The sequence below is a fragment of the Oenanthe melanoleuca genome, chromosome 25, assembly GCF_029582105.1.
Source record: "Oenanthe melanoleuca isolate GR-GAL-2019-014 chromosome 25, OMel1.0, whole genome shotgun sequence".
Classification (NCBI taxonomy): Eukaryota; Metazoa; Chordata; class Aves; order Passeriformes; family Muscicapidae; genus Oenanthe; species Oenanthe melanoleuca.
Window position 1 is genome coordinate 9,086,358 of NC_079358.1, and position 25,564 is coordinate 9,111,921.

At 64.1% G+C, this 25,564-nt stretch overlaps 3 protein-coding genes across 3 annotated transcripts; 2 read left to right on the forward strand and 1 right to left on the reverse strand.

Moving 5' to 3' along the window:
• Positions 1-82: 82 nt before the first annotated feature.
• LOC130263043 (uncharacterized) lies at positions 83-6,488 on the reverse strand. Its single transcript, XM_056510498.1, has 8 exons — positions 6,204-6,488; positions 3,368-3,406; positions 3,141-3,261; positions 2,998-3,067; positions 1,718-2,920; positions 712-779; positions 552-626; positions 83-476 (listed from the first exon to the last, which is right to left on the reverse strand). The coding sequence occupies exons 2-8, from the start codon at positions 3,393-3,395 to the stop codon at positions 371-373; spliced, it is 1,671 nt and encodes a 556-aa protein (XP_056366473.1). The 5' UTR covers positions 3,396-3,406; positions 6,204-6,488; the 3' UTR covers positions 83-370.
• CC2D1A (coiled-coil and C2 domain containing 1A) lies at positions 3,801-17,424 on the forward strand. Its single transcript, XM_056510471.1, has 29 exons — positions 3,801-3,834; positions 4,174-4,247; positions 4,392-4,539; positions 4,621-4,727; positions 4,801-4,863; positions 6,497-6,628; positions 7,018-7,317; positions 7,410-7,464; positions 9,867-9,956; positions 10,038-10,159; positions 11,698-11,770; positions 11,855-11,997; positions 12,074-12,158; positions 12,244-12,416; positions 13,576-13,698; positions 14,047-14,105; positions 14,232-14,348; positions 14,457-14,530; positions 14,630-14,688; positions 14,775-14,826; positions 14,908-15,007; positions 15,425-15,515; positions 15,642-15,776; positions 15,870-15,919; positions 16,108-16,171; positions 16,259-16,385; positions 16,475-16,551; positions 17,029-17,076; positions 17,163-17,424. Exons 2-29 carry the CDS (start codon positions 4,197-4,199, stop codon positions 17,181-17,183), a joined length of 2,739 nt encoding a protein of 912 aa, XP_056366446.1. The 5' UTR covers positions 3,801-3,834; positions 4,174-4,196; the 3' UTR covers positions 17,184-17,424.
• Positions 17,425-17,893: 469 nt separating this feature from the next.
• DCAF15 (DDB1 and CUL4 associated factor 15) lies at positions 17,894-25,465 on the forward strand. Its single transcript, XM_056510489.1, has 13 exons — positions 17,894-18,106; positions 18,713-18,810; positions 18,937-19,072; positions 19,935-20,041; positions 20,148-20,269; positions 20,923-21,093; positions 22,179-22,619; positions 22,687-22,778; positions 22,872-23,000; positions 23,120-23,205; positions 23,275-23,379; positions 23,807-23,922; positions 24,785-25,465. Exons 1-13 carry the CDS (start codon positions 17,978-17,980, stop codon positions 24,838-24,840), a joined length of 1,788 nt encoding a protein of 595 aa, XP_056366464.1. The 5' UTR covers positions 17,894-17,977; the 3' UTR covers positions 24,841-25,465.
• The last annotated feature ends 99 nt before the right edge of the window (positions 25,466-25,564 follow it).

Consider the following 25,564-nt stretch of genomic DNA (forward strand, 5'->3'; position numbering starts at 1 on the left):
CTGAGAAGGGTCTGGGGCTCCTGCTGCTGGAGCTGTTACTGGATGTTCTGAGTTAAATTCTGGTTAATCCCAGGCTGAGAAGGGCCAGTGCTCCAGGTGCTGGAGCTGTTACTGGATGTTCTGAGCTGTTTTGGTTAATCCCAGGCTGGGAAGGGACTGGGAGAGGTCAGTGCTCCACATGTTGGAGCCTTTATCCCAGCACCAGAGCTGTCACTGAGCGTTTTGGGTGGGTTTGGTGGGATTTATTCACCCAAGACAGCGCGAAGAGCCCGGCAGTCAGCACTGGAACCATTCTCCAGATAAGGATGGTTTATTCCCACTGCTCCCATCAATAACTGGAATAAATAAACGGAGGTGACTCCTGATGTCCCTACCCTTCCTTCCAGGGGGTCCCTCCGGGCGCTGGCCTGCGGCCTCGCCGCGGCTTTGGCCTGCGGAGCAGCTCCAGTCCTCGGCGGGCGCCCATGGCCAGGCGGCTGTGGGGGCACAGGGGGTCACCCAGGGGTGCTGGACCCTCATCCCAGGGAAACCCCTGCGGGTCTGGGACTCACTTGAGGTCCGAGAGCTCCCGGATCAGCCCGTGGATGATGTCGCTGGCATCCGCCGGCTCCGCGGCTCGGGCGCTGCTGGCACAAGGAGAACCAGGGACTTCCCACTCCCCAGCGCAGGAGCTGGAGTCAGAATCAGGGTTTTGTTCCTGGATCCACCCACCTTTCCCGTGGCTGTGCTGGGCTGCTCCCCCTGGATCCCGTGTGGATCTGGCCTGCAGTGTCCCATGGCTGCAGGGAAGGAAAGGAGCTGGAGCCGGCAGCCAGCGGGATGGGGAGGGGCCCAGTTTGGGTGGGGAGGGTCCCAGTTTGGGTGGGGAGGGTCCCAGTTTGGGTGGGGAGGGGCCCAGTTTGGGTGGGGAGGGGTCTCTGGGTCCCAGTTTGGGTGGGGAGGGGTCTCTGGGTCCCAATTTGGGTGGGGTCTCTGGGTCCCAGTTTGGGTGGGAAGGGTCCCAGTTTGGGTGGGGAGGGGTCTCTGGGTCCCAGTTTGGGTAGTGAGGGGTCCCTGGGTCCCAGTTTGGGTGGGGAGGAGTCCCTTGATCCCAGTTTGGGTGGGGTCTCTGGGTCCCAATTTGAGTGGGGTATCTGGGTCCCAGTTTGGGTGGGGAGGGGTCCCTGAGTCCCAGTTTGGGGGGGAAGGGGTCTCAGGGTCCCAGTTTGGGTGGGGAGGGGTTTCTGGCTCCCAGTTTGGGTGGGGAGGTGTCCCTGTGTCCCAGTTTGGGTGGGGAGGGGTCTCTGGGTCCCAGTTTGGCTGGGGAGGGGTCCCTTGATCCCAGTTTGGGTGGGGAGGGGTTTCTGGCTCCCAGTTTGGGTGGGGAGGGGTCCCTTGATCCCAGTTTGGGTGAGGAGGAGTCCCTGGGTCCCAGTTGAGGTGGGGAGGGGTCCCTGGGTCCCAGTTTGGGTGGGGTCCCTGGGTCCCAGTTTGGGTGGGGAGGGGTCCCTTGATCCCAGTTTGGGTGGGGAGGGGCCCAGTTTGGGTGAGGAGGGGTCTCTGGGTCCCAGTTTGGGTGGGGAGGGTCCCAGTTCGGGTGGGGTCTCTGGCTCCCAGTTTGGGTGAGGAGGAGTCCCTGGGTCCCAGTTTGGGTGGGGAGGGGTCCCTTGATCCCAGTTTGGGTGGGGAGGGGTCCCTTGACCCCAGTTTGGGTGGGGAGGGGTCACCCCAGCTGTACCTTCTCCCCTGGGAGCTCTGGGCTGGTCCCTTCCCGCTGCTCCTGGCACTGGCTGCTGGTGGCTGCTGGATCCAGAGCTGCTGTTGCCACACTGCAATTCCCACCCGGGGAATTCCTGCTCTCTTCCTCCCCTCCATGGCTCTGAGGATCTCTGGGATGATCTGGGAACCCCGTGTCCATGCTCAGGGCAATCCCAGTGCCACATCCCTGCTCCAGGGCACCTCCTTCCCCTGCCTGCAGCACCTCTGTGTCTGTGTGCTCAGGGCTGGACCCCTGAGCTCCAGAACCCCCTCCTTCTGGATTCTCTCCTGCCCCATCCCAAATTCCCTCTTTCAGCAGCTCCAGCTGCTCCTCTCTTTCCCCATTTGCCTCTGAAACTCCTGGCTTCACTGACTCTGGGGGCTCCTCTCCTGCCCCATCTGAAATTCTGTGTGTTGGTGTTTCCAGCTGCTCCTCTGCTGCCTCAACCACCTCCCAAATTCCTGGTTTGGATGGTTCCAGCTGATCCTCTCCTCTTCCATCCCAAATTTCCAGTTTCACTGGCTCTGGGGGCTCCTCTCCTGCCCCATCTGCCTCTGGAATTCTCAGCTGAGGTGGCTCCAGCTGCTCCTCTCCTGCTCCATCCCCCTCCAAGATCCCCTGCTGAGCTGATTCCAGATGATTCTGTCCCATTCCATCCCAAATTTCCATTTTCACTGACTCTGGGGGCTCCTCTCCTGCCCCATCTGCCTCTGGAATTCTCAGCTGAGGTGGCTCCAGCTGCTCCTCTCCTGCTCCATCTCCTTCTAAGATCCCCAGCTGAGCTGATTCCAGATGATTCTGTCCCATTCCATCCCAAATTTCCAGTTTCACTGATGCTGGGGGCTCCTCTCCTGCTCCATCCCCCTCCAAGATCCCCTGCTGAGCTGATTCCAGATTATTCTGTCCCATTCCATCCCAAATTTCCATTTTCACTGACTCTGGAGGCTCCTCTCCTGCCCCATTCACTTCCAAAATTGCCAGTTTTGATGATTCTGGACAATTCTCTCCTGCCCCATCCAAAATTCCTGGTTTTGGCGACTCCAGCTCATCCTTTTCTGTCCCATCCACTTCCAAAATTCCCAGCTGGGGCAATTCCAGACGATTCTCTTCCATCCCTTTGGAAATGTCCTGTTTTGGTGATCCCAGTGCTCTGCTCCCTCCAATCTCCTTATTTCTCCCTTCCTGAAAAAACATGTTAAAAACCCAGTTTGTGGAGTTTTTCCTTTGCTGGGAGTGAACACCTTGCTGGAGTTTTTTACCTGTGGGGATCGGGGTCCATCCTCTGCCACAAGGATTCTGTCTGGAGCTGCCTCGCTGCTGCTGTTCTTGCTGTTGGACCCAACAAATTCCAATTCTGGGATTGGATCTGGGTGGATCCAGCCCCTCTGTTCCCTCCCATTACCTCGCCTGGGGCTCCATCCCGGCAGGATCTTCATTAGGATCCCTGCTCTGGGCTGAGCCAGCAGCCCCCGGTGCTTCCTGAAGGATCCGCTTGGCTTTGGGAGCATGGAATTTCCTGTCGCCTGTCGTGAGGGAGAAGAGAGTCTGCGTGTGGATGTGAGATCCCAGCTGAGAGGGGAAGGGTCATCGTGGACCCCGAACTGGGACATTTGGGCGTTTCCCTGTTACCTGTGGGGTGGGTTCTGCGCTTCCCCATCCCGGCGCTACCTGGGAGGGACGAGGAGCAGCCTCGAATTACCCCAGCTCCCCATTGCTGCCACCGCTCCCACAGCACCCCATTCCCCCTCAGGCCCCAGCCGCCATTTTCCCCCTCAGCCCCCTACAAACAACCCCAAACAATATCCCCCAGCTCACCCAAAGGCGCAACAACAACAGCAACCCCCCAAGCCCTGCGAGCCTGAGATGAAAATCGTGGCTTTTCCGCCGATTTCCACCCCATTTTCCACCTCGGGGCATTCTCCCCACCGCTCCCCTCACGTTTTTCCCGCCTTTTCCCTGCCCGCGAGGCACGCCGGGAGTTGTAGTTCTTCCGCGCCGCGAAGTGAGACGCACCCGCAGAGGCTTTTGCGACAGCGGCTTTTGCGACGGCGGTGCCGTAAAGCGCGGGGTGTTGACAGCAGCCGGCGGAGCAGGAAGTGAGTGAGGATAAACCGGGATAACCGGGATAAACCGGGATAACCGCGATCGCCGGGATAGCCGGGACTGGGCGGCGAGGGACGGCGGAGAGCTGGGGGTGACGGTGCCTTGTGGGGCGCTCCGGGAGCGGGGAAAAGGGGCGATTTGGCCTTGTGGGGTGCGACCGGGGATGGGGCGGTGGGGCCTTGTGAGGGGCGGGGGACACCGAGGCGGGTTGGGGCGTTAAAGGGGGCTCGGAGGGGCTCGGAAGGGCTCGGAGGGGCTCGGAAGGGCTCGGAGGGGCTCGCAGGGGCTCGCAGGCTCGGCTCAGGACCGGGTCCCCCCGTGTTCTCCCCCAGCGCCGCCGGCGGGACGCGGAGCCATGAGCCGGGCGAGGAGGGTCCCCGGCCGGGGGGCGGCCATGGCCAGGCAGGTGCGTGTGACCCCGGGACCCCTGCTCTGGATCCCGGGGGGTCCCATCCTCTCCCCCTCTGCCCCTCCACTCTCGGGGGTCCCTGCTCTGGATCCGGGGGTGACCCCCTCCTGCGGATCGCGGGATCCCCTCGCTCCCCCTCAGATGGGGCTGCTGGCGGATCCCGGCGCGGGGGACAGCCCGGGGGACGGCGGCGGGGACGGGGACGCGGCGCTGGAGGCTGAGCTGCTGCTGCTGCTGGGGAGCCGGGAGGCTCCGGAGGAGGGGGAACCGCCCCCGCCCCCCCAGCAAGGTGAATCCCCCTCCCCAGGTAAATCCCTGAACCCCCCTGAAACCCCCCAAAGGGGTTTGTGACCCCCCTATTCTCCCACAGCTCTGGCAACAGTCGAGGCCCTGGCCAAGCTCTGCCTCCGAGACTCCCCGGAGGAGGAGGAGGAGGAGGAAGGGGAGGAAGATCTGGAGAACGAGGAGGAGCTGCTGGTGAGAGGGGCTCGGGGTGGGAAAAGGGGATCCCTGCCCCGCACAAGGGCTGATTTCCAAAATGCCTGAGCAGGCAGAGCTGCAGGAGGTGCTGGAGGAGGAGTCTGGGAGCGCAGCTGCTGCAGAGACCCCGCAGGTACAGCCCGGTAAATCCCAGTAAATCCCAGTAAATCCCGGCCCCGGGCAATCCCAGGGTGGATCCCAGCCCCAGGTGATCCCAGGGCAGATCCCAGGGTGGATCCCAGCCCCAGGTGATCCCAGGGCAGATCCCAGGGTGGATCCCAGCCCCAGGTGATCCCAGGGTGGGTCCCAGGGTGGATCCTAGGGTGGGTACCAGAGTGGATCCCAGCCCCAGGTGAGCCCAGGGTGGTCCCAGTCCCAGGTGATCCCAGGGTGGGTCCCAGGGTGGGTCCCAGCCCCAGGTGATCCCAGAGTGGGTCCCAGGATGGGTCCCAGGGTGGATCCCAGGGTGGGTACCAGAGTGGATCCCAGCCCCAGGTGATCCCAGGGCGGTCCCAGTCCCAGGTGATCCCAGGGCAGACCCCAGGGCGGATCCCAGGGTGGATTCCAGCCCCAGGTGATCCCAGGGTGGGTCCCAGGATGGGTCCCAGGGTGGATCCCAGTCCCAGGTGATCCCAGGGCAGATCCCAGGGCGGATCCCAGCCCCAGGTGATCCCAGGGTGGGTCCCAGGGTGGATCCTAGGGTGGGTACCAGAGTGGATCCCAGCCCCAGGTGATCCCAGGGCGGTCCCAGTCCCAGGTGATCCCAGGGCAGACCCCAGGGCGGATCCCAGGGTGGATTCCAGCCCCAGGTGATCCCAGGGTGGGTCCCAGGATGGGTCCCAGGGTGGATCCCAGTCCCAGGTGATCCCAGGGCAGATCCCAGGGCGGATCCCAGGGTGGATCCCAGCCCAGGTGATCCCAGGGTGGATCCCAGGGTGGATCCCAGCCCCAGGTGATCCCAGGGCAGATCCCAGGGCGGATCCCAGCCCCAGGTGATCCCAGGGTGGATCCCAGGGTGGATCCCAGCCCCAGGTGATCCCAGGGTGAGTCCCAGGGTGGATCCCAGTCACAGGTGATCCCAGGGCAGATCCCAGGGCGGATCACAGGGTGGATCCCAGCCCCAGGTGATCCCAGGGCGGTCCCAGCCCCAGGTGATCCCAGGGCAGATTCCAGGTTTGGTCACAGGGTGGATCCCAGCCCCAGGTGATCCCAGGGCGGATCCCAGGGTGGTCCCGGTGATCCCGGGGTGGATCCCAGCCCCAGACGATTCCAAGGTGGGTCCCAGGGTGGATCCCAGTCTGGGCAATCCCAGGGCGGATCCCAGGGTGGGTCCCAGTGTGGGCAATCCCAGGGTGGGTCCCAGGGTGGATCCCAGTCTGGGCAATCCCAGGGTGGATCCCAGTCCCAGGTGATCCCGGGGCGGATCCCAGGGTGGATCCCAGTCCCAGGTGATCCCGGGGCGGTGCCGCTCACCCGCTGCTCCCGCTGTCCCGCAGCAGCCCGCGGGCGGGGGGGCGCTGCTGGCGGATCCCAGGGTGGGTCCCAGGGTGGATCCCAGCCAGGGCGATCCCGGGGCGGTGCCGCTGACCCGCTGTCCCCGCTGTCCCCGCAGCAGCCCGCGGGCGGGGCGGCGCTGCTGGCGGATCCCAGGGTGGGTCCCAGGGTGGATCCCAGTCCCGGCGATCCCAGGGTGGGTCCCAGGGCGGATCCCAGTCCCGGCGATCCCGGGGCGGTGCCGCTGACCCGCTGCTCCCGCTGTCCCGCAGCAGCCCGCGGGCGGGGCGGCGCTGCTGGCGGAGCTGGCCGAGCGGGCGGAGCTCTACCGGGCGGCGCTCGGGAACGCTGCGAGGGAGGGCGGGAACGGGGCCCGGCTCCGGCGGCTGCAGCGCGGCCTCAAGGTGAGTCTGAGCCCCTGGAATTGGGGCTTTGGCCGTCCTGGCCAGACCCGATCCCTCAAAACCCTGGGAATAACCTGGGTTCGTGCTGCTTTTCCCAGTGTTGGGCAGCTTGTCTTAATTCTGAGCCCTGTTTGATCCAGTTTTGCCTGAGTATGGGCAGTTTCATCCTGTTTTTTCCACTTCTGAGCCCAGTTTTATCTCACTTTTCCCAGTTTCATTGCAATGAGATTCCATTTCATTCCGTTCGCTTATTTCATTCTGTTCTATCTGTTCCATTCAGTTCTGAGCCCTGTGTTATCCCCTTTCCTGGTTGCAGATCCCCTGTTTTACCCCCATTTCACCCCATCCCTGTGGATTTTCACTGTTTCCCCGTTCCCCTTTTCCCCCAGACCCTGGAGCAGATGCTGGAGTCCGTCCGCAGCGGGAAGCCGATCGACGAGGCTGAGATTCCACCTCCAGTGGCTCTGGGGAAGGGAGGGGGAGCCCCTGGGCCACCACCCCCTGCAAACCCTGAGCCCCCAGAGCAGCCCCCCACCCCTCCCCAGGCACCCCCAGCCCCAGACCCCTGCCCAGACCCCGGCTCAGAGCCAGCACTCCGGGCTCGGCTCCAGGAGCTGCAGAAAGAAGCTCTGGCGGCCAAACGCCGCGGGGACACGACCGTGGCCCTCGGACACTTCAGGGCGGCCAAGGTACCCCCAGGATTCCCAGAATCCCCCCACCCAAATCCTTCTGTTTCTGGGCCCTGCTGTGCCACAGTTGCTGTTTTCCTGTGGTTTTCCAGAGGCTGGAGGCACAGCTGGAGGCAATGGAGCAGGGCCGTGTTCCGCCAGCCCCCGGTGAGACCCCGATCCCGACAGAAAGAGTTTGAGCCCCCGGGTTTTTCTGGCCAGAATTCCTGGGGTTTGGGTCATAAAATTCCCAGGATTTTCAGGCTGAAATTCCCAGGATGTTCAGTCTGAAATTCTCAGATTTTGGGGCTGAAATTCCCAGGATTTTGAGGCTGAAATTCTCAGATTTTGGGGCTGGAATTCCCAGGATTTTCAAGCTGAAATTCTGAGGGTTCTAAGCTTGGAATCCCCAGGTCTTTAGGGCCAGAAATCCAAGGGTTTGGGTCATAAAATTCCCAGGATTTTCAGGCTGAAATTCTCAGATTTTGGGGCTGAAATTCCCAGGATTTTCAGTCTGAAATTCTCATATTTTGGGACTGGAATTCCCAGGATTGTCAGGCTGAAATTCTCAGATTTTGGGGCTGAAATTCCCAGGATTTTGAGGCTGAAATTCTCAGATTTTGGGGCTGGAATTCCCAGGATTTTCAAGCTGAAATTCTGAGGGTTCGAAGCTTGGAATCTCCTGGTCTTTAGGGCCAGAATTCCAAGGGTTTGGGTCATAAAATTCCCAGGATTTTCAGGCTGAAATTCTCAGATTTTGGGGCTGAAATTCCCAGGATTTTCAGGCTGAAATTCTCAGATTTTGGGGCTGGAATTCCCAGGAATTTCAGGCTGAAATTCTGAGGGTTGTAAGCTTGGAATCTCCAGGTCTTTAGGGCCAGAATTCCAAGGGTTTGGGTCATAAAATTCCCAGGATTTTCAGGCTGAAATTCTCATATTTTGGGACTGGAATTCCCAGGATTTTCAGGCTGAAATTCTCAGATTTTGGGGCTGAAATTCCCAGGATTTTGAGGCTGAAATTCTCAGATTTTGGGGCTGGAATTCCCAGGATTTTCAAGCTGAAATTCTGAGGGTTCGAAGCTTGGAATCTCCTGGTCTTTAGGGCCAGAATTCCAAGGGTTTGGGTCATAAAATTCCCAGGATTTTCAGGCTGAAATTCTCAGATTTTGGGGCTGAAATTCCCAGGATTTTCAGGCTGAAATTCTCATATTTTGGGACTGGAATTCCCAGGATTTTCAGGCTGAAATTCTCATATTTTGGGACTGGAATTCCCAGGATTTTGAGGCTGAAATTCTCAGATTTTGGGGCTGAAATTCCCAGGATTTTGAGGCTGAAATTCTCAGATTTTGGGGCTGGAATTCCCAGGATTTTCAAGCTGAAATTCTGAGGGTTCGAAGCTTGGAATCTCCTGGTCTTTAGGGCCAGAATTCCAAGGGTTTGGGTCATAAAATTCCCAGGATTTTCAGGCTGAAATTCTCAGATTTTGGGGCTGGAATTCCCAGGATTTTGGGGTTGAAATTCCCAGGATTTTCAGGCTGAAATTCTGAGGCTTCTAAGCTTGGAATCTCCAGGTCTTTAGGGCCAGAATTCCAAGGGTTTGGGTCATAAAATTCCCAGGATTTTCAGGCTGAAATTCTCAGATTTTGGGGCTGGAATTCCCAGGAATTTCAGGCTGAAATTCTCAGATTTTGGGGTTGAAATTCCCAGGATTTTCAGGCTGAAATTCTGAGGCTTCTAAGCTTGGAATCTCCAGGTCTTTAGGGCCAGAATTCCAAGGGTTTGGGTCATAAAATTCCCAGGATTTTCAGGCTGAAATTCTCAGATTTTGGGGCTGAAATTCCCAGGATTTTCAGGCTGAAATTCTCAGATTTTGGGGTTGAAATTCCCAGGATTTTCAGGCTGAAATTCCCAGGATTTTCAGGCTGAAATTCTCAGATTTTGGGGCTGAAATTCCCAGGATTTTCAGTCTGAAATTCTCAGATTTTGGGGCTGGAATTCCCAGGAATTTCAGGCTGAAATTCTGAGGGTTCTAAGCTTGGAATCCCCAGGTCTTTAGGGCCAGAAATCCAAGGGTTTGGGTCATAAAATTCCCAGGATTTTCAGGCTGAAATTCCCAGGATTTTCAGGCTGAAATTCTCAGATTTTGGGGCTGGAATTCCCAGGATTTTCAAGCTGAAATTCTGAGGGTTCGAAGCTTGGAATCTCCTGGTCTTTAGGGCCAGAATTCCAAGGGTTTGGGTCATAAAATTCCCAGGATTTTCAGGCTGAAATACTCAGATTTTGGGGCTGGAATTCCCAGGATTTTCAGGCCGAGATTCTCAGATTTTGGGGCTGGAATTCCCAGGATTTTCAGGCTGAAATTCCCAGGATTTTCAGGCTGAAATTCTCAGATTTTGGGGTTGAAATTCCCAGGATTTTCAGGCTGAAATTCTGAGGCTTCTAAGCTTGGAATCTCCAGGTCTTTAGGGCCAGAATTCCATGGGTTTGGGTCATAAAATTCCCAGGATTTTGGGGCTGAAATTCCCAGGATTGTGGGGGTCCCGCAGGTTCTGACTGCTCCCTTCCTGCAGATCCACAGCTAGAGGAGCCGAAGGCTCCGCTCCCGAGGGATTCCCCCACAAAGGCTCCACCGGCCACCAGCCCAGCCCCTCCTGCCACAGGTGAGCTCTGGCCGCTCCCTGGGGAGGGGGAGCAGGGAGGAGAAGGGGCATTTGTTGGGATTTCCCCGTTTGCTGCCCCAGAGGCGCCGCGGGACGTGCGGGAGGCGCTGGAGCAGCGCATGGAGCGGTACCGGGCGGCCGCCGCCCAGGCCCAGCACAGCGGGGACGCGCGCAAGGCACGCATGCACGAGAGGATCGTCAAGGTGGGGGAGCCACGCCCCGGAGCGGCGGCCTCAGTGCCAGAGCGGTGGCCTCAGTGCCAGAGTGGTGGCCTCAGTGCCACAGCGGTGGCCTCAGTGCCAGAGTGGTGGCCTCAGTGCCAGAGCGGTGCTCCCAGTCCCAGAGCGGCGGCCTCAGTGCCAGAGCGGTGGCCTCAGTGCCAGAGTGGTGCTCCCAGTCCCAGAACGGTGGCCTCAGTGCCAGAGCGGCGGCCTCAGTGCCAGAGCGGTGGCCTCAGTGCCAGAGCGGTGGCCTCAGTGCCAGAGCGGTGGCCTCAGTGCCAGAGCGGTGGCCTCAGTGCCAGCACAGTGATCCCAGTCCCAGCACAGCGCTCCCAATCCCAAACCAGCGATCCCAGTCCCAGCACAGCGATCCCAGTCCCAGCACAGCGATCCCAGTCCCAGCACAGCGATCCCAGTCCCAAACCAGTGATCCCAGTCCCAGCACAGCGATCCCAGTCCCAGCACAGCGATCCCAGTCCCAGCACAGCGATCCCAGTCCCAAAGCAGCGATCCCAGTCCCAAAGCAGCGATCCCAGTCCCAGCACAGCGATCCCAGTCCCAGCACAGCGATCCCAGTCCCAGCACAGCGATCCCAGTCCCAGCACGGCGATCCCAGTCCCAAACCAGCGATCCCAGTCCCAAACCAGCGATCCCAGTCCCAGCACAGCGATCCCAGTCCCAGCACAGCGATCCCAGTCCCAGCACAGCGATCCCAGTCCCAAACCAGTGATCCCAGTCCCAAACCAGCGATCCCAGTCCCAGCACAGTGCTCCCAGTCCCAGCACAGCGATCCCAGTCCCAAACCAGCGATCCCAGTCCCAGCACGGCGATCCCAGTCCCAGCACAGTGCTCCCAGTCCCAGCACAGCGATCCCAGTCCCAAACCAGCGATCCCAGTCCCAGCACAGCGATCCCAGTCCCAAACCAGCGATCCCAGTCCCAGCACAGCGATCCCAGTCCCAAACCAGCGATCCTAGTCCCAAACCAGCGATCCCAGTCCCAAACCAGCGATCCCAGTCCCAGCACGGCGATCCCAGTCCCAAACCAGCGATCCCAGTCCCAAACCAGCGATCCCAGTCCCAGCACGGCGATCCCAATCCCAAACCAGTGATCCCAGTCCCAGCACAGCGATCCCAGTCCCAAACCAGTGATCCCAATCCCAAACCAGCGATCCCAGTCCCAAACCAGCGATCCCAGTCCCAGCACAGTGATCCCAGTCCCAGCACAGCGATCCCAGTCCCAGCACAGCGATCCCAGTCCCAGCACAGTGATCCCAGTCCCAGCACAGCGCTCCCAGTCCCAGCACAGCAATCCCAATCCCAAACCAGCGCTCCCAATCCCAAACCAGTGATCCCAGTCCCAGCACAGCGCTCCCAGTCCCAGCACAGCGATCCCAATCCTGCCCTGGGGAGAGCCAAATCCTGGTGTGGGTGCTCCTGATCCCATCTGGTGCCACCACGATGATCCCAGTCTGGCCCCAGTGCCCCCGTGGTGCCCCCTGATGCCCCTGTTTCCCCCCAGCAATACCAGGCTGCCATCCGTGCCCACAGCGCCGGCAAAGCCGTGGATCTCTCGGAGCTGCCCGTTCCCCCAGGTAACATTCCAGCCCCCTAACTGTGGGGGGAACTGTGGGGCCAGGGAGCTCCCATTCCCAGCAGGATTCCCCCTGTTTTTCCAGGCTTCCCCCCCATCCAGGGCACCGAGATCCCGTCTGAGCCGAGCATTTCTGGGATGCTGGAGGCGGCCTTAAGGCTGACAGGGCCAGAGCAGGAGGAGGAAGAGGAGGAGGAGGAGGAAGAAGGGGACAGCAAGGCGGCCAAGGTGAGATTTGGGGGTCCAGGGAGTTTGTCAGGGGGCAGGACCCCAGGTGGAACCTTACCAACACTGAAAACTGCAGGTGCAGCCCCGCGCTCCCCCCGCGCCCCCTCCCAAACAGCCGCCGCCCCGGAATTCCCAACCGGCTCCCAAACCCGCTGGAAAAGGTACAGGAGGGGCTGGGGGCAAGGCAGGGCGGGCTGGGGCAGCAGGCTGAGCCCCCTGCCCTCTCCCCTTCCCCTCCCCTGGCAGCCCAGCAGCAGCTGGAGTTCCTGGAGCTGCGGCGCCGGCAGCTGGCACAGGCCGCGCTCCGCGCCAAGCGCCGCAACGACCTGGAGGGCGCCAAGCTGCTGCTGCGCCGCGCCAAGGGCGTCGAGGGGCTCATCGGGGCCGCCCGCGGGGGGCTGCCCGTGGACATCGCCCAGGTCAGGGGGCCCTGCGGCCCCTCGGGGGTCTCACTGCGGTGTCCCCTCGGGGGTCTCATTTCTGGAGTCCCCTCGGGGGTCTCATTCCTGTGTCCCCTCGGGGGTCTCATTCCTGGAGTCCCCTCGGGGGTCTCATTCCTGTGTCCCCTCGGGGGTCTCATTCCTGGAGTCCCCTCGGGGGTCTCACTGCGGTGTCCCCTCGGGGGTCTCATTCCTGGAGTCCCCTCGGGGGTCTCACTCCTGGAGTCCCCACCCCATCCCAACCCCCTGTGTCCCCTCGGGGGTCTCACTCCCAGAGCCTCACCCCATCCCAACCCACTGTGTCCCCTTGGGGTCTCTCTGCGGTGTCCCCTCGGGGGTCTCGCTCCTGTGTCCTCTGGGGGGTCTCACTCCTGAGGCCCCACCCTATCCCAAATCCCTGTGTCCCCTCGGGGGTCTCACTCCTGTGTCCCCTCGGGGGTCTCACTCCCAGAGCTCCACCCCATCCCAACCCCCTGTGTCCCCTCGGGGGTCTCACTCCCGGAGCCCGCATGCCATCCCAAATCCCTGTGTCCCTTTGGGGGTCTCACTCCTGTGTCCCCTCGGGGGTCTCCCTCCTGTGTCTCCTCGGGGGTCTCTTGTGCCCCTTCGGAGTCTCGCTCCCGGAGCCCCACCCCATCCCAACCCCCTGTGTCCCCTCGGGGGTCTCACTGCAGTGTCCCCTCAGGGGTCTCACTCCCGGAGTCCCCACCCCATCTCAAATCCCTGTGTCCCCTCAGGGGTCGCCCTCCTGTGTTCCCTCGGGGGTCTCATTCCTGGAGTCCCCACCCCATCCCAACCCCGTGTCTCCTCGGGGGTCTCATTCCTGTGTCCCCTCAGGGGTCTTGCTCCCAGAGCCCCACCCCATCCCAAATCCCTGTGTCCCCTGGGGGGTCTCACTTCTGAGGCCCCACCCCATCCCAACCCCCTGTGTCCCCTGGGGGGTCTCACTCCTGAGGCCCCACCCCATCCCAACCCCCTGTGTCCCCTGGGGGGTCTCACTCCTGAGGCCCCACCCCATCCCAAATCCCTGTGTCCCCTGGGGGGTCTCACTCCTGAGGCCCCACCCCATCCCAAATCCCTGTGTCCCCTGGGGGGTCTCACTCCTGAGGCCCCACCCCATCCCAAATCCCTGTCGCAGGTCCCCGAGGTGCCCCTGGACGGGGCCGAGTTCGAGCTGGGGCCGGGCCGGGGGGGTCCCATGGCCCCTGAGGCTGCCAAGACCTTCCTGCAGCTGGCGGGGGCCCTGCGGAGGCAGCACCAGGTGAGGGGGAAACCCAAAAAATGGGAGACCACCCAAAAAAGGGGAGGACAACCCCAAAAACTAGGGTAGTATCCCCAAAACCGGGGGAGTATCCCCAAGAACTGAGGGGACTGGGGGAGCGCCCCAAAGAGGGGGGCTCCAGGATATTAGATGGATGTGGAAAACTCCTTTTCCTCCTTTTCCCTTGTCCCTCTTCCCTGTCTCCTTCTTCATTTTTTTCTCCTTATTCCTCTTGCTTTTTCCTTTTCTGCTTTTCATTTTTCTCTTCTTCTTTCCTTTTTTCTCCTTTCCCTTCCTCTTTTTCTGCCTTCTCCCTCATTCTTCCTCCCGTCCCTGTTGCTCCCCCAGATGTGTCTCACCTATTCCCGACAATTCGCTCAGCTGGGGAACATCTCAGAGACCACCAGGTGAGGGCCGGGCCGGGGGAGGGAGGATCTTCCTCCTGCTTTGAGGAGGAGGAGGCTGATCCTGGGGGCGGGACATGCCCGTGGGGAGCGGGGTGGGGGGTCACCTGTCCAGGTGTGTCCCCCCAGGTGCGAGGCACTGGCTGAGGAATGCCGGCGGCACATGGAGACCCTTCGGAGGGAGCACAGCCGGGGGGCGCCGCCCCCAAAGCCCCGCTACGAGCAGAGAACCTTCAGCGTCGTCAAGTGAGGGAGGGGCTCACCTGGGGGGGTGGGGAACACCTGGGGGGGAAAGGGAGGAGCACCTGGAGAGGTGGGGGGGGGGGACTTTAATTCCCACCCTCTCCCCTGCAGGATGTTCCCAGAGCTGAGCAGCAGCGACCTGGAGCTGGGAATAGAGAGAGGGATCGGTTTCCCAGTGCCTGCAGGTGAGAGACTGGGAGAACTGGGAATGGCCGGTCAGGAACTGGGAGCTGGGAGCATGGCCGGGGGCGGGCGCACACCCACCGCCCTGTGTCCCCCCCCAGGTGTGGCCCCCGGCGACCTGGACACCTTCGTGCGCTTCGAGTTCCCCCACCCCAGCGCGGTGAGCAGTGACACCCCCCACCCCGTGTCCCCTGCACTGTGCCCCCCGCGACCCCCCATATTGTCCCTGACCCCCACCCCCCGCAGGAAGAGGCACAGCGGGACAAGACCAACGTCGTCAAAAACACGGATTGTCCCGGTAAATCCTGGGAACAGCCAGGGGGCGGGTGGCGCTGGGATGTCCCCGCGGTTTGTCACCGACCCTCCTCCCCCTCCCCAGAATTCCGGGCGCGGTTCCGGCTGCGGCTGCTCCGCGGGCACCGGGGGCTGCGGAGGCTCCTGAGCTCCCGCGGGATCAAGTTCGAGGTGACCCAGAAAGGGTACGGGGCCAATCTGGGGAGAGGGAGGAGGGAATAACGTGGGAAACCTCGTGGAAAACCCCGCAGGAAATAACTGGAAAACGTGGAAGATGCAGAGAATAGGAAAAGTGGTATAGAAAACGTGGAAAGTACAGAAAACAGGGAAAGCGGCGTGGGAATTGTGAAATACACAATTAGAAATACACAACATATGGAAATAACACAGAACATACATAAAATAGCACAGGGAAGGGAAAATGCAGAGAAGAGAAAACACGAACACGAGCTGGAAAATCCACGTGTATCCACTTAAAGAGGTGCCAGAGGGGCTGGAAAGTGACTCGGATGCAGCAATTCCCGATTTCCTGGGGATGTTCGTGGGGCCGGGACTCGTTCCCCCCTGGCCCGGACGATCCCGACGCTCGGCCTGACCCGCAGGGGGCTGTTCCGGCCGGAGCGGGCTCTGGGCTCGGCGCAGCTGCGGCTGGAGGGGCTGGAAGGGGCGTGCGAGCTGCGGGAGCAGCTGGAGGTGAGCGGGCCCCGCTTCCCGGTGCTGCCCGGTGCGCTCTTCCCTCGCTCTCCGGGCAGCGCATTCCCGCTCCCCCGGGACATTCCCATCCCCGCATTCCCACCGTTCCCGTTCCCGTGTCCGCAGCTGCTGGACGGGCGCCGCCGCACCGGCGGGCGGCTCGAGGTGTGGGTGCGGATCCGGGAGCCGCTGGGAGCGCAGCGGCAGCTGGAGCCGCGCTCCGAGCGCTGGCTGGTGCTGGAGCCGCGGGCCGAGGCCACGGTGAGTACCGGGACCGCACCGGGACCGCACCGGGATCCCGGGGATCGGCCCGGGCGGATCAGCCCGGAATAACTCGGAGCTCCTCCCGCTCAGGTCGCCGTTCCCAAACCGACCGTGGCGGCCCCGAAGGACGGGAACAAAAGGTGAGGGCTGGGGAAGGACGGGGAATGGGGAATACCGGGGATCCGGGGCGAGAATTGGGGTTGGGGAGCTCTGGGAACCCCTCAGGGCCTCCCATTCTCCTCCTCCGATGTCCCGGAGCCACTCTGGGTTTTTTCGGAGCTCTCCGCCCCGTTTTTGTCACGTCCACCTCCCCGGTCCCTTTTCCCAGATCCGCCCCGACCTTCCCGAGCCTCAGCCTGCTGCTGTTTGACCGGGAGCGCCTGGAGCGGAAGGTGAGCGGCGCTTTGGGGGAGCAGCGGGTCCCGGGGAGCCCCCGGGGACGCCCCTGACCCCCCGTTTGTCGCCTCCCCCTCCCCCAGATGGTGCCGTTCGGCCGCGCCGGGCGCCCGGTGCCCCCCGAGCTGCGGCAGCAGCACCAGGATCTGCTGCGGCGCATCCAAGGGCTGCGGACACGGCTGCAGGGCGGGGACCCCCACTTCCGCAGGGGTGAGACGGGATTGAGCTGCCCCGAGCCCCAAAATCCTCTTTTATCTTCGTTTTTTCCTGGTGTATCCCGGTTTTTTTCCCCCGTGCAGAGTACGCGGAGCACCTGGAGCGGCACCTGCGGCTCTACACGGAAGCCGCGCGGCGCCTCGGCACCCAGGGAGAGCGGGTGAGACCCGGAGCCGGGAGCCCTGGGCCGGGGGGGCACCCCCAGACCCTCCTCAACACTCCCAAATCCTGATATCCCGCCCCAGAAATCCCGGGACCCCAAATCTTGGGACCTCCCAATTCCTGGTGCCCTCTAAATTCCTGCTAAATTCCCAAGTCCTGCTGTCCCTCAAACCTGATGTCCCCCCAAATTCCTGGTGCCCCTCCAAACCCTCCTCCACCCTCCCAAATCCTGGGCTCCCCCAAATCTTGGAGACTCCCAACTCTGTTGACACCCCCCAATTCTTGGTGCCCTCGCCATTTGCGTTCCCATCCCCCCAATTCCTGTTTCCTCCCCACCCTGGTGACCCCCAAATATCCTGATATGACCCTCAAACTCCCGGTGCGCCCCCCCAACCCTAATTCCTGCTGTTCCCCCAACCCTGGTGCCTCCCCTGTGGGTGCTGTTTTGGGGTCCCACTGATCCCAATCCCCACAGGAGGCGGCCAAGGAGGCTCTGTACAAGCGGAACCTGGTGGAGAGCGAGGTGAGGACCCCGGGGGATGGAATTTGGGGGTCCCCCGGCCCTCCCTGCGCTCCTCACCCCTCCCTTACTGCCCTCTTCTCTTCCAGCTCCAAAAGCTCCGTGGATGAGTCCCGGGGCTGGGACCACGTGGGGTTCTGGGGAGGCTCAGAGGATGGCTCCCCCTGCTTTGGGGGGGCTCTGGGACCACCCCCCCGTGCCCACTGTGACAATCACAGGGATCAGAGCTGCTACATCCCCCCCCCTCTCCAACCCCCAGGGGTGACACTGCCCCCAATCACAGGGTGACACTTTCCCCAAGGACAGGGTGATGCTGTCCCCCTCCCCAGTGAAAGGGTGACACTAATCCCCCAATGACAGGGTGACATTGGGCCCCCCAAAGGAAATCCAATCCCCCCAATCACAGGGTGACACTGACTCCTCCCCGCCTGGGTCCGCGTGTCCCCCCCAAGCACTTTTTCCCCACCCCCTCATCCCCCCCACCAAAGCGGATCCCCCCCAAGTGCCTGTAGGGGAGGGGCTGTTCCGGACGCTGTCACAGATTATAAAGTTTTTAAGAAGGAAAACGCGGATTTTGGTGACTCCGGGTGTCCCCTGTCCCCGAGGTGTCAATCTGGGCAACGGCCCCGCCCACTCCGGACCACGCCCACTCTCGGCCCCGCCCCCGCCGCGGCCTCGTCTCCACGGCAACCCCGCCAGAACGGACGGGCGCGGGCCGCAGCCAATCGCATTGCGGCTGCCGGGCTGCCATTGGTCCCACAGCCGCCTGGGGGCGGGGCGCGCAGGTGATTGACGGATGACTCGGCCAATGAGATTCTCGGGCTGTGCGTCAGCAGCCACTCGGAGTGCGGTGTGGGCGGGGCGGCGGCGGCGTGCGGCGCGCCGGAAGCGGCCGGTCCGGAAAATGGCGCCGAGCTCGAAAGCGGAGCGGGGCGGCCCCGGGGGGAAACGGGGGGCGGCGGGGGGAGCGGGGGCCGGGGCCGCAGCCCGAGGCTGCCGCGAGCACCTCGTGAGGCAGCTCGACCGCGCCCGGGTGAGCGGGGCGGCTGAGGGGACGGTGGGGGACTGAGGGAGGGGGTTCTGAGGGGGGACGGGAGCGGGATTTCTGAGGGGACCGTGAGGGAGGGATGGGGGGCGCTGAGGGGACACTGATCCGGGACATGGCGGGGGACCTGCGGGGCGAAGGGCCGGCTCTGAGGAGGCCCTCAGGGGGCTGCGGACGTGGTGGGGAGTTTTTGAGGGTGCCCTGAGCAGGGGGAGTCCCGTGCGGGGGGCTGAGGGGCTGGAGGTGCGGGGGGAGCCCGGGTCTGAGGGGGGTTCGCTGAGGGGCTGCGGGGGGCGGTGCGGGACCCTCCCCGTGCGCCCTCACCTCAGAGGCGGCTGCCCCCGGCTTTGGGGGGTGTTGGGGGGCCCCGGCTCAGCTCCCCCTGGCTTTTGAGAGGTGTTGTGAGATTCTGGGGGGTGTTTGGGGGGTTCGGGTGTCCCTGTGCCTCCCCAGCTCGGTGGGCAGCTCCTCCCGGCTCTGAGGGTCTGTGGGGAGGGTTAGGGGGTCCCTGACCCTCCCGTGCCCCCCCAGCTCAGCTCTCCCCCCACCTGGGGGGGACAGCTGGGGGGTCCCTGACCCCGCCGTGCCCCCCAGCTCAGCGGGCAGCTCTCCCCCCGGCTGTTCCGGAAGCTTCCGCCGCGGGCCTGCGTCAGCCTCAAGAGCATCGTGGACGACGAGTTTCTGTGGGCAGGGTGAGCTCTGTGTGTGCTCCACTCCTCGCTGTGTCCCCACCTGCCATCCTCCCATTCTGTGTGTCCTCTCGTCATCTCCGTGCCCTGATCTTCGTGCCCTCATGTCCCCTCGTGTCCCCCCCCCAGCCACATCTTCCTGGGGTTCTCCAAGTGTGGCCGCTACGTCCTGTCCTACACCAGGAGCTCCGGGGATGACGACTTCTCCTTCTACCTGTACCACCTGTACTGGTGGGAGTTCAACGTGCACAGCAAGATGCGCCTGGTAGGGGACACTGGGACACCCAGGGACAGAAAGGGACAGCCAGGGATACCTGGGGACACCCAGGGGACAGCCAGGGACACCCCAGGGACACCTTGGGGATACCCAGGGACAGCCAGGGACACCTTGGGGATACCTGGGGACACCCAGGGGACAGCCAGGGACACCCCAGGGACACCTTGGGGATACCCAGGGACAATCCAGGAAGCTCAAGGAGAGACAGGGACACCCAGGCACACCTTGGGGATATCCGGGGACACTCCAGGGAGCTCAGGGACACCCAGGGGACAGCCAGGGACACCCTGGGGCCACCTCAGGACACCCAGGGACACCCTGGAGACGCTCCAGGGACACCCTGGGACATTCAGGGACACCTCAAGACACCCAGGGGATAGCCAAGGACACCCCAGGGACACATCGGGGATACCCAGGGACAGCCAGAGACACCTTGGGGATACCCAGGGACACACCGGGACACCCCGGGACACTCAGGGACACCTCAAGACACCCAGGGGACAGCCAGGGACACCTTGGGGATACCCAGGGACACCCTGGGACACTTAGGGACACCCAGGGGACAGCCAGGGACAGCCAGGGGACAGCTAGGGACACCCCAGGGGCACCTTGGGGATACCCAGGGACACCCTGGGACACTTAGGGACACCCAGGGGACAGCCAGGGACACCCAGGGGACAGCTAGGGACACCCCAGGGGCACCTTGGGGATACCCAGGGACACCCAGGGACAGCCAGGGACACCCAGGGACAGCCAGGGACACCCAGGGGACAGCTATGGACACCCCAGGGGCACCTTGGGGATACCCAGTGCCACCCTGGGGCCCCCCTGCCCACTCCCGCCCCCCCAGGTGCGCCAGGTGCGGCTGTTCCAGGACGAGGAGATCTACAGCGACCTGTACCTGATCGTGTGCGAGTGGCCGGGGGACAGCGACAAGCTCATCGTCTTCGGCTTCAAGTGGGTGGCGCCCTGCTGGGAGCTCCGTGGGGTCCCTGCCCGAGCTCTGTGGGGTCCCTGCCAGCCCCACGGTGACCCCCCCGTACCCCTGACGCCCCCCCCTCAGCACGCTGCAGGTGAACATGATGCTGATGAGCGACGAGAACCACCGGGACGTGTACGTGAGCGCCGTGGCCATGCCCCCGCCGTGGCACTGCCGCGCCTGCCGCCGGGTGCCCGAGCCCCCTGGTGAGCCCCCAGTGAGCCCCCAGACCTCAGTGAGCCCCCTGAGCCACCCAGTGAAACCCCAGCCCCCAGTGAGCCCCCCTGTGAGCCCCCAGCCCCCAGTGAGCCCCCCAGTGAGCTTCCTGAGCCCCTCAGTGAGCCCCAGCCCCCAGTGTGCCCCCCGATCCCCTCGGTGAGCCACCAGCCCCCAGTGAGCCCCCCTGTGAGCCCCCAGCCCCCAGTGTGCCCCCTGAGCCCCTCGGTGAGCCCCCAGCCCCTGGTGAGCCCCCTGAGCCACCCCGTGAGCCCCCAGCCCCCAGCGAGCCCCCTGAACCCCCAGTGAGCCCCCAGCCCCCCCAAGCCCCCTGGTGAGCCCCCAGCTCCCAGCGAGCCCCCTGAGCCCCCTGTGAGCCCCCAGCCCCCAGTGAGCCCCCTGAGGCCCCCTGTGAGCCCCCAGCCCCCCCTAAGCCCCCTGGTGAAACTCCAGCTCCCAGTGAGCCCCCCGAACCCCCCAGCCCCTGAGCTCCCCGGTGAGCCCTGAGCCCCCTGCTCAGCCCCCGAGCCCCCAGCCCCTGATCCCCGGTTCCTGCCCTGAGAGCCTCTGGTGATGTTTTGTGGGGACACGTTTGGGGTCTCCCCTCTCCGGGGCGTCCCCCCTGACCCCCGCCCGCCCCCAGGCGAGGCCCCCTCCGCCTGCCTGCGCCACGGCTTCCTGCTGCACACCAAGTTCCAGGTGGTGTACCCGTTCCCCACCTTCCAGCCGGCCTTCCAGCTGCGCAAGGACCACGTCGTGCTGCTCAACACCAGCTTCTCGCTCGTGGCCTGCGCCATCACCGTGCACCCCGCGGGTACCCGGCCTTCCCTGCGCCCCCAGAAACCCTGGAACCCCAGAAAACCCCAGAACCCCCCCTCCCGGCCTTCCCTGCGCCCCCAGAAAACCTGGAACCCCCCCCGGCCTTCCCTGCGCCCCCGGAAAACCCTGGAACCCCCAGAAAACCCCAGAACCCCCCAGAAAACCCCTGCACCCCCAGAAAACCCCGGAACCCCCCCTCCCGGCCTTCCCTGCGCCCCCAGAAAACCTGGAACCCCCCCCGGCCTTCCCTGCGCCCCCAGAAAACCTGGAACCCCCAGAAAACCCCAGAACCCCCCCTCCCGGCATTCCCTGAGCCCCCAGAAAACCTGGAACCCCTCCAGCATTCCCTGCACCCCCAGAAAACCTGGAACCCCCCCGGCATTCCCTGCACCCCCAGAAAACCCTGGAACCCCCCCCCAGCATTCCCTGCACCCCCAGAAAACCCTGGAACCCCCTGAGCATTCCCTGCACCCCCAGAAAACCTGGAACCCCCCCGGCATTCCCTGCGCCCCCAGAAAACCTGGAACCCCCTAAGCATTCCCTGCGCCCCCAGAAAACCTGGAACCCCTCCAGCATTCCCTGCACCCCCAGAAAACCCTGGAACCCCCCCGGCATTTCCTGCACTCGAGGAACCCCCGCAGCCCCCCGAGCATTCCCTGCACCCCAGGAACCCCCGGAACCCCCAGGAACCCCCAGACCCCCCAGAAAACCCCGGAACCCCCCCAGCATTCCCTGCACCCCAGAACTCCCCAGCTTTCCCTGCAGCCCAGAAACCCCCAGAACTCCCAGAAACCTCCAGAACCCCCCAGCATTCCCTGCACCCGAGGAACCCCCAGAACCCCCCCAGCATTCCCTGCACCCCAGAAACCCCCAGAACCCCCCAGCATTTCCTGCACCCCAGAAACCCCCGCAGCCCCCAGTGCTGCCCCTGCCCTCGAGCAGTTCCCAGAGCCCTCGGAGCTCTTTGGGAACCCCTGGGCCGCCCTGAGCTCCCCTGTGGGACCCCCTGGGACCCCTGTGAGACCCCCTGGGACCCCAGTGGGACCCCCCAGCCCCCCCTGACCCCTGCCCCCCCCGCAGGCGACAGCAGCTCCCAGCAGATCCTCTACGAGCGCCGCAACGTCCCAGGTCCCACCCGGAGGGGGGAGAGCGGCCCCCCACCACTCCCCGAGGAGCTGGAGGGGTCTGGGGGACCCCCCCTGGCCACGCAGCCCCCCCCAGGATCCCCCCAAACCCCAGAGCTGCCCCCTGCACCCCCCTCCCCGGCCGTGGCCAAGGCCAAGGAGTTCGTGGCTGACCTGTTCCGGAGGGCTCAGGCCGCGGGGGGGGGGCCTGGGGGGGCTCACGGGGAGGGGGGCGACGACCCCCCGCCCTCCCCCCGCGGGCCGCCCCCCGAGACCCCCCCCACAGCGCCCGGCAGCCCCCCAGGGGAGCCCCATCCCCCCGGGGGCTGCCCCGAGCCCGGCTACGTCAACTACACCAAGCTGCGCTACGTGCTGGAGCCCGGGGAGCCCCCCGAGGGTGAGTGGGGACCCCCATGGGGACCCCCGATGTTGGGGGGCCCCCCCTGAGCCCCGTGTCCCCCCAGAGCTGGAGGATGACAAGATCTCGCTGCCCTTCGTGGTGACCGACCTGAGCGGCCGCAGCCTGAGGCTGCTGCAGGACAGAGCCACGGCCCAGGTGGGGCTGGGGGGGCCCAGACCCACAGGACACCCCCGTGGGGGGCCCGTGGGGGGCGGGCAGAGCCCCGGTGACCCCCACCCTGCCCCCCAGGGGCAGTACCTGACGGTGGAGCAGCTGACCCTGGACTTCGAGTACGTCATTAACGAGGTGATTCGCAACGACGCCGCCTGGTCCCGCCAGTTCTGCTCCTTCAGCGACTACGACATCGTCATCCTCGAGGTGTGGCGACCCCTGAGCCCACCCAGAGCCCGTCCTGCACCCCTGGAACACCCCAAAAACCCACCCAGGCCTTGCCCAGACCCCCGTGGGACCCCCTGAACCCTTTCCTGTGCCCCCAGGTGTGCCCCGAGACCAACCAGGTGGTGATCAACATCGGGCTGCTGCTGCTGGCCTTCCCCTCCCCTGACGAGGAGGGGCAGCTCCGGTGAGAGGGGTCAGGGGGTCCCAAATCCCCCTCAGAGCCCCCCCCTCGGTGCTGACCCCCCCTCCCCAGCCCCAGGACGTACCACACGAGCCTCAAGGTCGCCTGGGACCTCAACAGCGGCACCTTCACCACGGTGGATGTCGGGGACCTCACCGAGGTCAAGGGGCAGACGAGGTGAGGGGAGGGGATTTTGGGGTGTTTTGAGCAGCTGGGGGGGGCCTGAGGGGAGCTGGGGGTGATTTGGGGAACGTGCAGGGGGGTTTGCAGAGCTGGGGTGCATCTGGGGGGGCCGTGCATGAGTTTGGTGCCTTGAGGAGGATCTGGGGGTGATTTGTGGTGCTCAGGTGGGTTGGGGGGGCTGGTTCCATTCTGGGGGTGCAGAGTGAGGCCCCCTGGAGCAGCTTGTGGTGCTGGAGGGGCTCAAGGACCCTCCCCAAACCTGCCGTGACCCCCCCAGAGCCTCCCCCAAACCTCCCCAACCCCTCCTTCGGCAACAGCTGCACTTGGGGTGCCCCAAACCCCGCAGGGACCCCGGGGTGCCTCTGGGGGGTGCAGTGGGGGGCCCGGGGGTGCCCCCAGCCCCCCCAACATCCCGTGGCAGTGGCAGCGTGTGGAGCTCGTACCGCAAGGGCTGCGTGGACACGGTGATGCGCTGGCTCGTCCCCGAGGGGCCCGGCCGCGGCGTGCACAGGATGACCAACGAGGCCCTGCACAAGGGTGGGCGGGCCTGGGGGGCTGGGGCGGCCACAGGAGGGGTCTGGGGGTCCCTGGGGGGCTGGGGGCGGCCACAGGAGGGGTCTGGGGGTCCCTGGGGGGCTGGGGGCGGCCACAGGAGGGGTCTGGGGGTCCCTGGGGGGCTGGGGGCGGCCACAGGAGGGGTCTGGGGGTCCCTGGAGGGCTGGGGGCGGCCACAGGGAGGGGTCTGGGGGGGCTGGGGGCGGCCACAGGAGGCTCCTGGAGGGGTCTGGGGGGCCCTGGGGGGGCTGGGGGTGGCCACAGGAGGCTCCTGGAGGGGTCTGGGGGGGGCTGGGGGTGGCCACAGGAGGGGTCTGGGGGTCCCTGGGGGGCTGGGGGCGGCCACAGGAGGCTCCTGGAGGGGTCTGGGGGTCCCTGGGGGGGCTGGGGGTGACCACAGGAGGCTCCTGGAGGGGTCTGGGGGTCCCTGGGGGGGCTGGGGGCGGCCACAGGAGGCTCCTGGAGGGGTCTGGGGGTCGTTTGGGGGGGCTGGGGGTGACCACAGGAGGCTTCTGGAGGGGTCTGGGGGTCTTTTGGGGGGGCTGGGGGTGGCCACAGGAGGCTCCTGGAGGGGTCTGGGGGTCTTTTGGGGGGGCTGGGGGTGGCCACAGGAGGCTTCTGGAGGGGTCTGGGGGTCTTTTGGGGGGGCTGGGGGTGGCCACAGGAGGCTCCTGGAGGGTCTGGGGGGTCCCTGGGTGGGGTGTGGGTGTTGCTGGAACAGTCCCAGGGGAGTTGAGGGGGGGGATCTGAGATGTCCCAGGGGGTTTGGGGATGTTCTGGGAGGGGTCCTGGATGAGGTGGGGGGTCCTGCCTGGCTTTGAGGGTCCCCCCCCCCCCTCCCCAGGCTGTTCCCTGAAGGTTCTGGCAGACAACGAGCGCTACACCTGGATCGTGCTGTGACACTGGGATCCCCTGGAGCTGTTCTGGACATGGACACAGACCCAAACCCCTGTTCGGGGCCATTTGGTTTCTTCTTTTTTGGATTTTTTTTTTTTTTGTTTTGTTTTGGTTTTTTTTTGTTTTGTTTTTTTTTTCTCTTTTTGCCATTCAGTGTTTTATCGGGGTGGGGAAAGGGTTGCCCAGACCTCCAATCCCCCTCCCCAAAATAAAATTTCCATTTCCACGTTTTGGCACTTGGACTCCCGGGGACTCGGGGCTCGTTCTGGGGTTTTAAGGGCGGGTTTTGGGGGGATCCCTCCCTGCACTTCGGGTCGAGCCCCGTTTGCCGCGGGGGAACCCGGGATCGGCCGGGCAAACACCGCAGTTGGTTTTTATTCCTTTTACAAAGAAGCTACAAAAGGTAAAAAACAGCGTCTGCAAGGAGGGGGAGGGGCGGGGGGCGCGGAGGGGGGGGCGGGGGGACCCCAACCCACCCCCGGAACCCCCCCCAAATTCCAGGTTTGGCTTAATTTCCACACAGGCGGCCACGGACACGGCCCCTCCCCCCGGGGGGGCACAAAGCACAAAATGATCGAAAACGCCAAAATCTAATACGGGGGGGGGGGGGGAGGGGCGAAGCGCGGTGGGCGGGGGGGAGACCCCGACATGCGGGGGGGAGGGGAGGGGGCGTAAGGCAGCGGGGGAGGGGGGTTGGCACTGTGCGGGGGGAGGGGCAGCGGCCAGG

Bases quoted from the DNA above. Each gene is read 5' to 3' on its own strand.
- LOC130263043 (XM_056510498.1), bottom strand. From the start codon at position 3,395: ATGGGGAAGCGCAGAACCCACCCCACAG. The intron at 3,068-3,140 runs GTAATGGGAGGG...TGGGTCCAACAG, and splicing joins GGGATGGAGCCCCAGGCGAG to CAAGAACAGCAGCAGCGAGG. The intron at 477-551 runs GTGAGTCCCAGA...GTGCCCCCACAG, and splicing joins CGGGAGCTCTCGGACCTCAA to CCGCCTGGCCATGGGCGCCC.
- CC2D1A (XM_056510471.1), top strand. From the start codon at position 4,197: ATGAGCCGGGCGAGGAGGGTCCCCGGCCGGGGGGCGGCCATGGCCAGG. The intron at 11,771-11,854 runs GTAACATTCCAG...CTGTTTTTCCAG, and splicing joins GGAGCTGCCCGTTCCCCCAG to GCTTCCCCCCCATCCAGGGC. The intron at 15,516-15,641 runs GTGAGCGGGCCC...CCGTGTCCGCAG, and splicing joins AGCTGCGGGAGCAGCTGGAG to CTGCTGGACGGGCGCCGCCG.
- DCAF15 (XM_056510489.1), top strand. From the start codon at position 17,978: ATGGCGCCGAGCTCGAAAGCGGAGCGGGGCGGCCCCGGGGGGAAACGG. The intron at 22,779-22,871 runs GTGGGGCTGGGG...CCTGCCCCCCAG, and splicing joins AGGACAGAGCCACGGCCCAG to GGGCAGTACCTGACGGTGGA. The intron at 23,206-23,274 runs GTGAGAGGGGTC...CCCCCTCCCCAG, and splicing joins GACGAGGAGGGGCAGCTCCG to CCCCAGGACGTACCACACGA.